Source organism: Armigeres subalbatus, chromosome 2, assembly GCF_024139115.2.
Source record: "Armigeres subalbatus isolate Guangzhou_Male chromosome 2, GZ_Asu_2, whole genome shotgun sequence".
In the NCBI taxonomy this organism is placed as follows: domain Eukaryota; kingdom Metazoa; phylum Arthropoda; class Insecta; order Diptera; family Culicidae; genus Armigeres; species Armigeres subalbatus.
The window spans coordinates 311,339,628-311,355,736 of NC_085140.1; the positions used below are offsets into that span (position 1 = coordinate 311,339,628).

At 37.9% G+C, this 16,109-nt stretch overlaps 1 protein-coding gene across 7 annotated transcripts in view; it reads right to left on the minus strand.

Annotated features, from left to right (window-relative positions):
• Nucleotides 1-16,109, minus strand: part of LOC134212579 (dual specificity calcium/calmodulin-dependent 3',5'-cyclic nucleotide phosphodiesterase 1-like) — a 705,268-nt gene that overhangs the window by 313,760 nt on the left and 375,399 nt on the right. For 3 of the 7 annotated variants that reach the window (XM_062690570.1, XM_062690568.1, XM_062690567.1), the window contains exon 2: nt 1,974-3,576. The exons of 3 other annotated variants lie outside the window; for them this stretch is intronic. In XM_062690570.1, the coding sequence (XP_062546554.1) occupies nt 1,974-2,313 (340 nt within the window). In that variant the 5' untranslated portion in view covers nt 2,314-3,576. The remainder of the gene's footprint in view (nt 1-1,973; nt 3,577-16,109) is intronic. One more of the 7 variants, XM_062690569.1, reaches the window with a different exon arrangement.

The window sequence follows — 16,109 nt, forward strand, 5'->3', positions numbered from 1 at the left end:
TTTACGCCACAGACACTATGAGAACCATATAATTTTATTTTACAATGTGCGCCATCATGTAAATTGTTATTATTATTGAAACCCAATCGATTTTTTGGAGATCTGACAAAAATAGAAATTAGGGTATGAGTAATAAGTAAATATAAAATTTAAAGAAAAGCCACAACATAACACAAATAATGCCAAATTTCCAGAAACAATTATGAATTTTCCACAAAACAAAAATTATTTAGCACTTTTAAAAGCAAAAAATGTAATTATAAAAGAAGAAATTTCCATAAAGATATCAAAATGTCCTACGAAAAAAAAACAAAGTTTCCATGAATAAATTAATACTAGCAATAAACAATCATAAAATTTTCCTCAAAATAAATATTTTTTTACTATAAAAAATTTCAAAATTTTCCATAAAATAGTCAATAAAGAACAATGTTGCTGATATTGAGTTATTTATGGACATTTTTAATTTTTTTTTCATGGAACATTTTGATTATTATAATGGAAACACTTTTTTTCGATTGCAATTTTTGCTTTTAAAAGTGCTAATTAATTTTTGCTTTGTGGAAAATTACTATTTATTTATGGATATTTTGCATTATTTGTGAAAAATTTCTAACTCTTCATGGAAATTTTATTTTGCTGCCTTGCCTTGCGGAAATCGATCCCTCTCAAAGAATTTGATTTGATAACAGTAGAAAGGTGTTCTCTGATGCTTTAATTCTTTTCCTTCAAAATTTGTAGAAAAACAAGTTGGAAAAACTTGCTTGATCCCTTTTGTGATAACTACTTCATTAGAGATAATCCAGCCTAGTCTCTTAAATAAAAACAACAAATGAAATCTACTCAATAAATATTTTTTCGAACCAACCCTTCATCAAAATTGTCAAATCTATTGAACCGAGTTTTGTATATGAATGGAAAACGTGCAGTGGAAAATTTTTAGCATTGTTCACTGTAATGAAAAATTATTAAAATTCTGCTTACACACTAAAAGTCTCTAGAAGGGTTTAAAAATACAATCCGTCCTGTAAAATTAGTACGATTGTCAATCCAGAACGTACGTCACTACATTATTAGAAGATGCCTAGAAGATCTATAATAAAAATCTGCTAGAACAAAACTATTTTTGGATCAAGTCTCCTCAGGCTTTTGGCTCAATATGCGGTTTAGTTAAGTAAAGATTCCATAAACCTATCTAGATTTTATTTTCGCCTGCGCTATTGCCAAAAGCACAAGAAAGCCCGAAATCTCCAAGCGCGTTGTGGTTCTTTCAACTCGTGTTGTTAAAAATACTGGAAAAGGCACGAGGCCGATTGGTGATTCTGTTGTAAAATCCGCCTTCACGTGCATATAACTAAGACTTTTTGTTGTTGGTTGCCTATTCTGCTGCTGATGTAAAATTTATGTGTTTGTTCAACTGATATTTGCGAAAAATAAGTCAAGCAAAAAGGTGGAGAAGCACAGACGTGATTTTTATTTATTTTACATGCTCACACCAGATAAAAGAATATCGAAAATAAATTTACCTTTGCTCGAAAATCGCTTGACTTCATCTCATCGAATCAAAAGAGAGCCTCGAGGACAGAAGTGGTTGCTTGTCGTACATGTACGAATGAAGAAGGATCTCCGCGATAGGATTCAATTGGCATCAAAAGGGACGACTCAAATACAATCACCTTTAACATTATTTAAATATCAATCTTTGTCATACTTGCTGCAGGTAAAAATAAACGCGTTCTTTCTTTTCACCCTTTATACTAGCTAAAACCAAACATCAGTCTTTGTTATTTCTTGGTTTTGATTTGTTTTGAATTGAATTCTATGATTGGAAAATGTTCAAGAAATAGAAATGATGCATACAGAAATTAGACTCAGTCACACATTGCGTTCATGACTCAAGCGTCAAGACTCAAGAGTAAAATTTAATATGAATGAAATATTTCTCTGAAATTCGCATTATATTTCATACTCACCGATAACGTACGAGTATCCATCCAGCGTGAGGACACACTTCCTGGTTGCCGGACCAGGCGCATATCGCAGCGAACGGGTCAGCAAGTTTTTGCCCGTAATAATCCTTCCGCTCAGCGAATCCGAGTGACACTTGTGCACCGTATCTTTGCAGCAGACGACGCTACAGTCGATGCAGTCACCGTAGCACTCGTGACAACGGGCCGGGCCACGTTCTCGATTCGAAGGGACCATCTTCACCGGAGCAGATCCGGCCCTAGACGAGGACATGCTCGAAGCCGTAGCGGCAGCCTGAGCTAGCTCTTCATCACTGCTGCTGCCGCTACCGCTAGATTCGGCCATTTTTCAACGACGCTGGTGATGCTGCTGCGAGGGTGGAAAAGTTTCTACCCTAATCTCCGATGGCTTATATATCGATCGTTGGCACAGTATACACAAACGGGAAAAATGGGTGGAACGAGACCAATTCGCACGGATGTTATTTTTTCACTTTGTTTTTATTTACCCACTTAGAATCGCTTATCTGCACATCGTTCGCTTCTTCGCCATAGATCTTCGTTACTGAAACATCTTCAATAACTACACATTTCCTCTATAACATTTGGCCTAGGACAAACTTTTTCGTTATACACACTTTTGATTATCGCAGAATAAAGCTTTTAAAACTTTGAGAACCTAATTCTATTTTACACAAAAGTCATTCCAATCTTCATTAATTGACTTTCCTCGGAACTATCTTCGTAGGCAACAGCAGGGCCACTTGGAGAACGAATTCCCGGCCCAACGACGACAATGTGTGGGAGTCACGTTTCTTTTACTACGCGGAACCGAAGGATGTTTTTCCTAATGCAATTTCACCTGACTGCATTTTCTTCCCGAGAGTGGGACTTGTTTTATTCACGGACCAGCGAGTTGCGCACCTTCAGGCTGTTGTTGTTTTCCCGGCCGTTGAATGCCGCTGCCCCACAATCAAGGCTACTTGTTTTTCCATGCTTCATTGGAAGTGGGCGGCTGTCAGCAGACCTCCCCACACGCGACTAGCAGCTTCAGTCTGTACACGTGGTGGTCGGATGGTTTCACATTGCCTCAGATATGCAGTGGAACGGCCCGAAGGAACGAGTTGAAAATTTAAACATCCAATATAATTATGGTAAATTAATTAACAGCTTAATTGAAATCTCTCTCTTCTTGCTTCTTCTGAACGGCGGGCGAGGACGACGATGGATGGGGTGCTGACATTCGTCCACTTTTTGTTACAGCAAACGATACGCTGTCGGGTGTGGCGGAATTCGACCAGCTAAGGGAACTCCGTGATTAATAGCAGCCAGCAGCAGAGTTTTCGGACGGACGGGTTAATTACGAATGATTACGCGAAAAATTGGTCGATCGGTTAGGTACTTGTTGGACGCGACGACGACGCGAACACGGACGCGGGATTTGGGTTTTGCACTTCGATGATTTTGGGGGAAAATCGGCAGGATGCGTTGACTTGGCTTGATGGGTTGAGATCGATACACCTGATGACAATGACGGCGATGGGGCGCTGGTATCCGAACTTTTGTAAACAATTTAAAAGATAATTTGCTGCATTTTCCTTTCACTACACTAATAACATAAAAGAACTTAATTATACATAATCCATTTATCAATGAAGCGAGACGGTGCGATTATGTTCATTCAATTATCCCTTTTGTTCATAACCCTTTTTTCTATAGAACAAATGTTTTGGCTTTTTCATTTCACTTTACTTTTAATTAGTGAGAAAATGGAATTGCTTCCAACTTTTTCACCTGACTAGACGTTATGGCTTGGGCGCATGATTAGAGAATATTCCGAGTTTCAAAGAGTATGGTCATTCTGAGAAAGTATATTTACAAAATAAAAACTTTTGGTTTTGTTTACGCGTATGGCGCAGAATTTAGACAAAGATTACTAAGTGGTTGAAGCAGATGGAACATGTCTTAAATTACGAATAATCCTACAGGAACTAATATCTGGAGATAGGAACACCTCACCAGCGAATAGCAAATTTTAATACAGTTCTACATAAAAACCTTACAAAAACTATATACAATTTTGGCATATACAATTTCGGAACATACACGGCAAATGCTGGGTAAAGCATTCCATTGGTACTTCGCGTACCTGAGGGAATAAAATAGACCCCATCTCACGGTCCTTAGCCTCTTATGGGCAGGCCAGAGTAAACGCGACGTGCGATGCCTGGGAAGCTTATCAGACTGATCAAAGCAACGGTGGATGATGGGTAAAACTGTGTGAAGATTTCGGGCGAACACTCCAGTTCGTTAGAATAGCCAGAGTAAACGCGACGCGACTCATGTAAAAGAATAACAATCATTATCAATAGGCTGTCAAATTGCTCTGTCGCACATCGCGTTTACTCTGGCTTGCCGTGCACCAAGGTGTAACGAGAAGGCATGTAGTTCACATCAAAGATGAATTTTTAATTTAAGAATGTATTAAAAATATCTAACGGATTCTGCACTATCAAGGAAATGTAATGCTCATGGTGTAATGCTTATACATTTAGATACTTATCGAAAAAACTACTTTCGCAGATATAGAGTTATGGACATTAGTCCGTACTTAATTATAGATCTCTATAGTCCTGAACTCAAGGATAGTTTGGATGACCCAACATATCTCAAAAGTATAAAGCGATACGTCCCAAGTAGATATAATGGATATAATAAAATGCGTATCGAAACATTGATTAAGGGAACTCCCATAAATTACGTAACGCTTAGAGGGGGAGAGGGTGTCTGAAGTGTGACAATCCATACAAAATTTTCAGATGCTTCATACAAAAAGTGTGACATAGTGAGGGGAGGGTTGAAAATAGCAATTATTTGCGATACGTAATTAGAGGATCTTCCTTAACGTAAAAAGCTTTTTAGCAGCTGTGGATCACAAGTCCTGAGCTCACGGATAGTTTTGGTGACCCAAGAGTATCTGTCGATATCTGTTGACGTTGACTTTCCAGAAGATGTAATGGATATAACTGAATACGTATGAAAACTTTGAGTAAGTTTCGATGGTCCATTACATCCCAAAAGTATCTAGCGAAATCTGTTGACCTTCCAGGAGATGTAACGAACACGTTTGAATACATTTCGAAACTTTGGGTAACAAAGAAAAAAAATTTTGGCAGTTGTAGATCCCATGTTCTGAATTCAAGAATGGTCTGGATGGACTAGAACGTCCAAGAAAGATTCTGTAAAGGCTGATTGTATTGCATGGTAAGTCTACGGAAACGTTTGAATAAAAATTTTGCTTTTAAATAGCACAGTTTGCTAAATATATTTATATTCCAACTTCACCGTGTTCAAGACGTCCTAGGCTACCGCTAGGCCTTGATCGCGCATACTTGATATTTTTATGTGGTAGAGGAGATAATTCTAAACAGTTTTGCTGAAGATAGTGTTCACTTTAATGCATCGTGCGATTTTATAGTAGGCGAGAATGCGCGTTGGGAACGGCTCTAGCAAAATTGCCATTCAGATCCTTATTTTAGTTTTGTACGATTTAGTCAACTTTATCCGTAATTTTCGTATTAGGAAATATCATATGAACCCGTCGGTAACGATAACCAACATACACCCGCATCTTTCTTTACACGGGTAGGTTTTAGTTGATTACAACCTTTAGCGTTGATGAAACTATGAGTTAACCCCATGAAAAAATTCACAAAAAAGAAAATTCAGGTGGTATTAGAAAAGCTGTGAAAAATCAGGTTAACCGGGAAATTAAAGAATACCAACCGTGTAAAAAAAATATTGGGTGTACCTGCTGAAGAAATTAAAAAAATCTATGCAGCCGTTTTCGAGTTATGCGGATACGAACACAGACCATTTCATTTTTATTATATAGACTAGTCGACCCGGCAGACGTTGTCCTGCATAGTAGGCGAAAATGCGCGTTGTGAACTTCCCATGCGAAATTTCCATACGATTCTTAATTTTAGTTTTTTACGATTTACTCAACCTTACTCGTAATTTTCGAATCAGGAAATATTATATAAACCCGTCGGAAACTATAATGATCATATCTGCTGAAGAAATGAAGAAAATCCATCCAGCTATTTTCGAGTTATGCGGATACGAACACATACCATTTCATTTTTATTATATAGATTAGGGTGGGGTGTATCAATCGTCGCCATACTTAAGAAAAACTATTTTCAAAGGCTTCCTTTCCCGCTCTTTATAACAAATGTAAAAAATGCAATCAAGTTCGTGCTATTGCAAAAAATTGCTAAATCCATAATAGGAACGGGTGTCAGGCCTTTTGGCCGAATGTCTTTTGGCCGAACGGGTCGTTTGGCCGAATAGTTTAAAACAATTGATAGTTAAAAATTTGAAACAGTTAACTGAAAACTGAGAACTTCTTCCTTCTTCCTTCATCCATCTTCTTTTTTTCTTGTTCCTTCTTCCTTCGTCCTTCTTCTTTTTTCATTGTTCTTTCTTCTTTCTCCCTCCTCCCTTCTTCCTTCTTTCTTCTTCCTTCTTCCTTTTTCATTTTTACTTCTTCTTTCTTTATTATTCCTCATTCTCTCTTACTTCTCTTTTTTCCCTTTTTCTTCCTTCTTTCTTCTTCAATTTTATTTTTTTCGTTTTTCCCACTTTCTTCTTCTTTTATCCTTATTACTTCTTCTTTCATCCTTCTTCTTTTCTCCTTGTTCCTTCTTTCTTCTTCATCCTCCCTTCTTCTTTTTTCTTTCTTCTTCTTTCTTTATTCTTCCTTTTTCCATCTTCCTCTTTACTTCTTTCTTATTCCTCTTCCTTCTTTCTTCGTCCTTCTTCCTTCTTTTTTCTTTCTTCTTACTTCTTCTTTCTGCCTTCTTCCTTCTTCTCTCTTCCATCCTCCTTCTTCCATATTCCATCTTCCATCTTCCATCTTCCTTCTCCCTTCTTTCTTTTTCCTTCGTCCATCTTCTTCCTTCCTTGCTCCTTCTTCCTTCGTCCTTCTTATTTCTTCATTGCTCTTTCTTCTTTCTCCCTCCTCCCTTCTTCCTTTTTATTTTTACTTCTTCCTTATTCTCTCTTCCTCATCATTTCTTCTTTCTTCCTTCTTTTTATCTCTTTCTTCCTTGTTCCTTCTTCTTTCTTCCATGTTTCTTCGTCCTTCTCCCTCCTCCATTTTTTTTAATTTCTTTCTTCTTTCTTACTTCTTTCTTCTTCGTTCTTTCTTCTTCCTTCTACCTTCTTCCTTCTTGGCTCTTCCTTCTTCCTCCTTCTTTCTTTCTTCTTCCTTCTTTCTTTCTTCTTCCTTCTTTCTTTTTCTATTTCCTTCTTCCTTCTTCGTTCTTCCTTCTTCCTATTCTTTTTTCTTCATCCTTCTTCCTTCTTCCTTTTCTCTCGTCCTTTTTCCTCTTCATTCCCAACCAGCACAAGTCTTGAAACTGGTTGCAGCAACCTAATTGTGACTGATTCTTGTCACATATATGTTACTGTGATCTATATGTAACATGTATGCTGCTCGGGCTCTTCCTTTTTCCTTCATCCTTCATCCTTTCTCCTCCTTCCCAATTCCTTCTTCCTTTTTCCTTCTTCCCTTTTCCTTCTCCCTTCTTCTTTCTCCCTTCTTCTTTCTCCCTTCTTCTTTCTCCCTTCTTCCTTCTTTTTTCCTTCTTCCGTTTTCATTCTTCCTTTTCCTTCTTCCTTCTTCCTTATTCGTTCTTCTTTCTTCTTTCTTTTTTCTTTCTTCTTCCTTCTTCCTCCTTCGGGGTCGTACACATATTACGTAAGCACTTATGGGAGGAGGGGGGTCCGTCAATATCTTACGCTCCATATAAATAAAAACTCATTTGTATGAAAAAAGTCTTACATGGGGGGAGAGGGAGTCGAAAAACCCAGAAAAATTGCTTACGTAATAAGTGTACGACCACTTCCTTCTTTTTTCTTTCTTCTTCTTTCTTCCTCCTTCCTTCTTATTTCTCCATTTTTTCTTTTTCCCCCTTTCTTCTTCCTTCTTTCTTCTTCCTTCTTCCTATTTTCCTTCTTTCTTCCTTCTTCCTTCTTCCTTCTTCTTTTTTCCTTCTTCTTTTTTCCGTCTTCCTTTTTCCTTCTTCCGTTTTCCTTTTTCCCTCTTCCTTATTCGTTCTTCCTTCTTCCTTCTGCCTTCTTCTTTCTTCTTCCCTCTTCCTTTCTTATTTTTTCCCTTTTCCCTTTTCCTTCTTCTTTCCTGATTCATTCTTCTTATTATTCTTTCCTTCTTGTTTGTTTATTCTTCATTCAGAGATGATCTTGCTTCGTATTGCTTGCTACTCGCTCTCTCACTTATCACTTCTCACTTCTTACCAATAACTTCACCCTATTAATTTCTCATTTGTCACTTCTTTCACATAAGGAAACGTATTTCAACTTTTCGACCAAACGTCACCAAATTTAGCGTTACGTAATTTTAGAAAGAACCCAACGATCAGCCATTAGTCATAAGTACGTTGAGCATAATAAATAAACCCTAAAGAATGGATTATTTTTATTTTGCGTAACCCATAAGAAGTCTAACATATTTATGCATAACGTCACGCCTATCAATAAGTCATAGTTTCATGAAATTGCAATTGCAATTTTTCCATCTTACGGCGAAGCTTATTAAATGAGAAATTTCTTCATACCCGAGAATTGAGATCTATAGCTAGGCGCAAAGGGAATATCAAATCTTGATGTCTAACGAAACAGCACAATCAGTTTATATTTCCCGCAAAGTACAGCTTCTTAAGGCACTTTGCCTTGATAGTGATGATTATGACCGAACCCTTCCAAAGATAAGGTTGAAGTTTCGCCTTTTCTAAGGAACCTCGCAATCATAGGATGGTGGGTGTACAGTTGAAAGCATTTTAAGACCCCACCCCCCCTCATTTGAAATTTCAGATGTCGTCAAATTGAGAGACGATGCTTGTGGTCTCACCATAAATGTCCGTGTTCTCGAAAGAGAATCGGAACAACTGTTTTTATGTTCGTTTCCGTTTGTTGTGTCTTCTGTGTAATGTGGCTTATAAACGTTGCCAAGAACGGATGTTTCCGCTGTAGATGGAAAGGTTTGAGTTATTTTTTTGCCCGAACCATTTTGGTCCGAGACCACAAGCAGTGATGATTACGACCTATGTATGTATGTGCGACGACGAGTGAACCCAGCCATCAGTGTTTATCGTTATTCTCTAGCTGTTCCGCTGATAAACCATGGAACACGTACACCGGATCGATTGTAGCAAACTGCAACCATGAAAACGTTTTGCGAAAAATGAAAAGGAATTGTGAATACAGAAGCGACACTTATGTATGTATCTTCGTTACATTCGCTCTAAGACCTTTTCGTATTGTTTGATATTATGCGGTGGAGAAAATACGGAGTCCTCCATGGCATGTTGTCTTCACTTCACCAATTACCGGAGGCAATATGTACGTGTGCTACCTTAAATAAAGAACGCAACCAGAGACAAGCAAACAAAAAAAATCTTTTGCTTTAGAATATTTTGTTCGGCTATTGTACCATCATCTGATGTGTACGCATGGAATACAAACTCAAAATGTAGTTCTTTCGAACTATCTGTTTGTCTGTGGTTTTAGCGAAGAGGGTTGCAACGGTAGGAGAAGCCGGATTTTCTGCTATTTATTCGGTTGGAAGGATATCTTTTTACCTGTTTGGGTTCATTTACTTTCTCCGTATCTGATTTGGCTATATTTGTTGATACAGTGAAACCCTCGTCGTTTTAAATCAGCATCCAAATATCACGTTCAAATAAAAACTGTGGTGATGCCAATAAAAGTTCAATTTCAACTATATTTTCTTTACTCCCAGTTTAAGCGAATGGACTGTTAACGCATTTGCCCAAAACTGAAATTTATTAGATATAGCAATTTGTGTGATCATGCGTACTTCACTTGCTATTTTACGTTGTACTATAATCTAATATTCATATGAAACGAACAACGACAGGTGGTTTGTTTCTCTTCGATACCAATATTAAAATTGAGGCGATATCAAGCATAAAGGGGGCGTTCCAAGGTGAAGGACTATTTCGGTAGTAGACAATGGCGTTCTGACATACTTTTCTATACTTTTTGTCATTTTGCCAATAATTCATGCATTAATATTTCTCAAGTTGGCACAAAAGCTTACAGTCAAGCTTTGGAAAAAAATATGATTCTATCCATTAATTTACAAACCAGTGCCTGGATTACCTTTCTTTACCCTGTCAAATATTTATCCAACAAATCCGACAGAAACGAAAAATCCCATCTGCGGCACACTGACTGCCATGAATCTTTAAATCGAGACTCCATTCCCAAAGCTCCACCTAATCATATTTTGCTTCATCAACTCGTTCAGCACACTGAACTTTCCTTCGCTTCGCAATTGTTTCCTTCGCAGAACATTTCTCCGTCTGGTTAGTTCCCTGGGGGGCACAATCACCGAGAATGGTGGTGGCATCATCCAACGGGGGGAGGTATTCGTATATGCTAGCGTCATCGTCGTTTAAGCTGTTTCTCCGTTCCGTTGTTGGAGCTCCGTCTCAGAACCCAATCATTGCTAGCTTGATGACAAAACGAGGCTATATCGCCTTCAGGAAATCGCGAGTATTAACACATAATCGTATCTGATTTATCAGAAGAGAAGTAGCGTCTTTGTCGTAATGTTCCACTATTATTGGCACCGTTTTTGCCAATCTCATCATAGATAAAGAGGGCCAAACATCCTGATGGTTCCTTAACGAATTTAACTTCAATTTATTCGCAATTTGAGCTCACAATGCCATGTGAAGTCGAATTGAAATTTGATTGAATATCGCCTTTTATGACCTTGTAGTCAGTCAAAAATAAACGTATTTCAATGTGTATGCATCACACGCAGTGTTGGTAAAATCATTCTCAAATTTTAATTTTCGAATCCTTATGATGCGTACTTTAAAACCAACCCGGGCGCACTAGATTGTTTGCACTTAGGAAAATATCCATTATTCTATGAGTAGTTGACTTTCCTTTTCGACTATTTTTAACATTTTCCACTGTGATTTATGGTGCGAAATGAGTTCGATGTATTTCAACTCGCGTTTTAACTTTCCCAACACTGATCACATTAGTCGAAAATCAACCAGCACATAAATCGCTTGTTGAATTCTTACTTATCACTAAACTTGCTTAGCTGAAAATTGTCTAGGGAAGAAGAAATCCATCACAATTCGCCATAAGAACATCAACATCAGCATCCTCTGCATAAATAAAAGTCAGCTAAGATCTCATGTGCTGAGGGTTCCAGTTGCGTGATAAATCCCACTACATTAGCGCTAATCATCTAAAACCCTTGAACGTGACACGCAACGTTTATTTTGCCATAAATTGGCATTCGAAGAAACAGAGAACGCAGAGACCTGATGTAAGGTTTATTGCGTGATGTTTGTTCTTGTCGAACGATTTAGTGAAATAAAAGCTTTCTCGTTCATGTTGATTACGGCAGTCATGCGGTACGAAAAGTACGCTGCGGCAGCGAATTCACTATGATAGTAACATTTGGTTAATCATGGTACGTCACATTTTGCACAAATTGAAAATTCACATGACTATGTGACAATACACAGAAAAAAATAATGAAAAGTAAACATCGCGTAAAATTTTTCATACGGACATTTACGCTATTTTTCGCTGAAATGGTCTTCTTTCTAACAAGATTGCTTACAACTTGCATGCAATATAGGCGATTCACGTCGAATATTGTATACATTCAGGCCATATCAAGTGTGTAATTACGCTAGTATTGACGTTCCATTTATGTGCATGATTTTTAGTGTAAATTTCAGTGGATTTTTCTATCTGTGTATGGATGATTTATCAGATATTAGGAAGCAAGACTTTTTTTTCGCAGCAGCGACAACAGTCTATCGTTGCATGCAAATAAGGTTATAATACAGTTCTACTTTTATCACCTCTTTTGTCCATTCTCGAACATGAAGCATGATTTACGAGAGGTTATCCAACTAAGTTTCAATTGTGAAACATCATGCTGAAGTAGTGGAATTTAATGGAATAGTACAATCTCGTTTTATGACAAGGTACATTATAACGGTTTATTAACTTTTTGGAAAAGCTCTGAACATTTGTTTTGCTGTCTGCTGCTGGAAGGAAAGTGAAGCTTAACGTGATTCTCCAAGGGTATTGTAGTATTGTGGTGGGCTAGCACACCTGTCATCTTTTTGTCTCCTGCGTCTTCAAGGATCACGGAACAAATACGTCCCAATTATGGATTATTTATATTCTAGAAATTGTGGAAGTTGAGTTCCTCATGAATCACAATATTTTATTTTGACGAAACTTTGCAAATATTTGTTTTATTTTTTATTTTTAAGAGAATTTCAAGTTTTTTTTATATTTCACTTAAATAATGGACAAAAAATTAAGTTTTGTGACTTTTACTTATTTAGTTATTTTATGGATTTCGATGAGAATTTGACCAGATTTTGAACCCTCTTCCTTCCCCCCTCATGTAACAACAAGTAACGCGTGACTAGACTTTTCCCTTTGAACACGAAACGCTCACTGAGACAACCCCCCCCCTTTTATAGCCCAATTGTTATAAAATCATCACACAATAAAACGTTCTTGTTGTTTTCTTCTATGTTTTATCTTAATCTTAAGCAGAACATTGTTTTAATGCAAATTTCTTGTCTTATTTTGATTAAAATGAGATTAGTTAAGTAACAATTCATAAACTCCCGTCCCCATGTGTCACAATGTGTAACGGTTGTTCAACCCCCCTCATTCCCCTCAAGCGTTACGTAACTTGTGCACGAAGCCTAAGCATAAGTATGTTTTTTTCCGAAAAAAAATCAGATTAAATTTGGAAGAACAACTCGAGGAAAATCGTAGGAATTTCTCAAAGAAATTTGGAAAAAAAAATCCTGACGACATTCAAAATAATTTGTCATTTCTTACTTCTCACAGTAATAATGAGAAATGAGAAGTTAAAAATGAGACTTCACACTCTTTTTTTAGGAGTGAGTAATAAGAAGTGAGAAGTATGTGGGAATTAAATTTTTACCTCTCACCGTGAGAAAAAAAGTGTGAAGCTAAGTTATTCAACCAAAAAGGGGATACGACCGAAAATATTGGTTGGCAAAAAATGCCGTTTGATCGAAATGATCGTTTGGCAGAAAGGGCCAATTGGCCAAAAAAGTCATTTAGCCAAAATGGTCGTTTAACCGAACAGGTCATATGGCCGAAAATATCGTTTGGCTGAAGAATAATGAATATGGTAAGTGTGAAGTGTTTATTGATACAGTCAAACCTCCATGAGTCGATATTCTATGACTCGATAACGACTAATGGAAGCAAATTATAAAAAAAATCCACATCTCGATATTTCCATGAGTCGATGGTTCCTTCAATATCGACTCATGGAGGTTTGGTTTTAATTAATAAGTGAGAAATGAGAGGTTTCAAGTGAGATGTCTCACATCTCAATTCTCACTTCCCTTTTTTTTCTTATTTCTTACTTCTGAGGAGTTCGAATGAGTAGTAAGAAGTAATGGGTGGGAAGTGAGAAGAAAAGAAAGAGATGCGACACGATGACTCATTTTTCATTTCTCAATTCTTACTTCTCATATCTCACTTCGCATTTCTCACTTTTCACAGTGCGAAGTGAGAGTGATAAATGAGGAGTGAGAACTGAGAAGTGAGACGTCACACTACTCACTTTATATGTCTCATTTACTATTGAAATAGAGCAAATTAAGGATTAGGAACCTTCAAATCAATAAATATGAAACTAGGCATGTGGCTGCTCAAGTTTTACGAAATCGAAAAAAAAAACATTTCCAATTAATTTTTGCAACGGCCGAATTTAGAAGCAAATAAGTACAGCAGGGGCTTTAACATAAATTACAATGAATCTGGGCATGTCAGAATCCCAAGAATGCCATGAGAAAGACTAGACACATAAAGACCCCTAAATCCTAACCAGGTAAAAATTTGGGCAGGTAGATTAGAATTTGAAAAGTCATTCTTTGAGCTCCTTATGGGTGTTCGTGGGGTGGATGAGGCAGCATACCCTAGTTTTATTGTAATTGATTTTATCTTTCCGGTGTTGGGCCCTGGTGGTTCTCCTCAGAATTAAACCCTGGTGTGAATTTTAGAAGATCAACTTTAATTGTGAATAGCTTTTTCATGCACCTGATATGATTTTGAGAAAATTGAGCAATACCATGTCTAGTTCCATTGTAATTGATTTTATGGCCGGTACTCTACCCATTGGCGTAACTAGCTCCAATGCTAAGGGCCCCTTCATCCATTATCTCTATTTTGAGCTTCTTTTCAAAAATTCTCGAACATTTTACCACCTCATTGAGCTATCTTAGTGGTAATGTGATAAATACGGTTCAACCACCTAAGGCAATTGCGGATCAATCACACTCATCCATATATATTCTCTTTTCTCAAGCACGTGATTTCTGTTGTATCCCACAGTATCGATGTGTATTTGCTTACCGATTTTGTTGTCCGATGATTGCTACAACGACTCAAATTGATAGTGCATGGCTATTACTTTTAAGTATAGTAGCGCTCGACTTTGCCTCGCACACTGAAAGGATAATATGTGATCGCAGGAGGTCGTGGGTTTAATCCCAGGCCCGTTCCATTCCTTCTATTTTCTTATGTTCTAGCAATCACTAGAACTGGAAATGGGCTTTCATACCATTTCCATCTTCTATCCTATACCTACAAAACTTGACTAGTTCTAGCAGGTAACTATTATAAATCGAAATGAGCAAAAAAGCTAGTTTCGGCATCCAATTAGAATATACACCACCCTTCCTATCACATTGGCAACCCGTTAACCAAGACGAACCTCTGCCATAAAACCTAACCCCTAGATTCCAATAAAATTCCGCAGAAACTCGTGGCGAGTGCAGAGGTATTCTTGGCTTGCAGTGGGCGAGTGACTGCATGATCAATTCCTTCCCATCCCCGATGACCGTAAGGACGGGGCCAGCGCCGTTGTCGACCATCCAAAATACTAGAGCTCTCGGTCTGTGCACATTGAGGTTGGAGAGCAAATCTCATGCTTCCAACCATTGTTTCCCTGTGCAATTGCGATTGTTCTGGTCGATCACGGAGTAGCAGCACGGTCATAATGCTCATACTCACACTGGAAGGACAATATGTGATCGCCGTCAGGTTTCCACTGGTCAGTGGATTTTTTGCATCTATATACATAAAAATGAATTTCTGTCTGTCTGAACCTTATAGACTCCGAAACTACTGAACCGATCGGCGTGAAAATTTGTATGCAGAGGTTTTTGGGGCCGGGGAAGGTTCTTAAGATGGTTCGAGACCCCTCCTTCCTTTGGAAAGAGGGGCTCCCATACAAATGAAGCATAAATTACTGCACAACTCGAGAACTATTCAGAGAATAAATCAATTTTAGGCGAAACGAAGTTTGTCGGGTCTGCTAGTATTTCATAAATATGTTATCTATCTTAAATAAAAAAATGCAACAATCCTACAGGGATTCTGACGGGAATGCTCCAAAGATTTCGATGAGAATCCTTTAGTGATTCCGACGGTAATGTTCCAGGGATTCCGACGGGAATCTCCAGATATTTCGACGGGAATCCTCCAAGCATACCGAAGGGAACCTCCAGGAATTCTGAAGGCAATCAAATTTCGGCAGGAATGTTCCAGGGAGTCCGAAGAGAATGTTCCAGGAATTCTAAATCCTCCCGGGATGTCTACGGGAAACATCCAGCGATTCAGGAGGGAATTCTTCAGGGATGTTGAAGCAACTCGTAGAGGGATTTCAAAGCCAATCTTCGAGGGATTCCGAAGCAAATCATCGAAGAATTTCAAAGCAAATCGTCGAATGATTCCGAATTAAATCGTCGAATGAGTCCGAACTAAAAATTCGAGGAATTCCGAAGCGAACCGTCGATGTATTCCGAAACGAATCGTCGAATGATTATGGAGCAATTCGTCGAGGGATTTCGAAGCAAATCGTTAGGGAGATTCCGATCGTCAATGGTTTCCCAAGCAAATCATTGAGGGATTCCGAATCTCCAAACGATTCCAAAACAAATTGAAACAAACCGATTGACTCCGGAGGAATTCCGAAACAAATTAGTG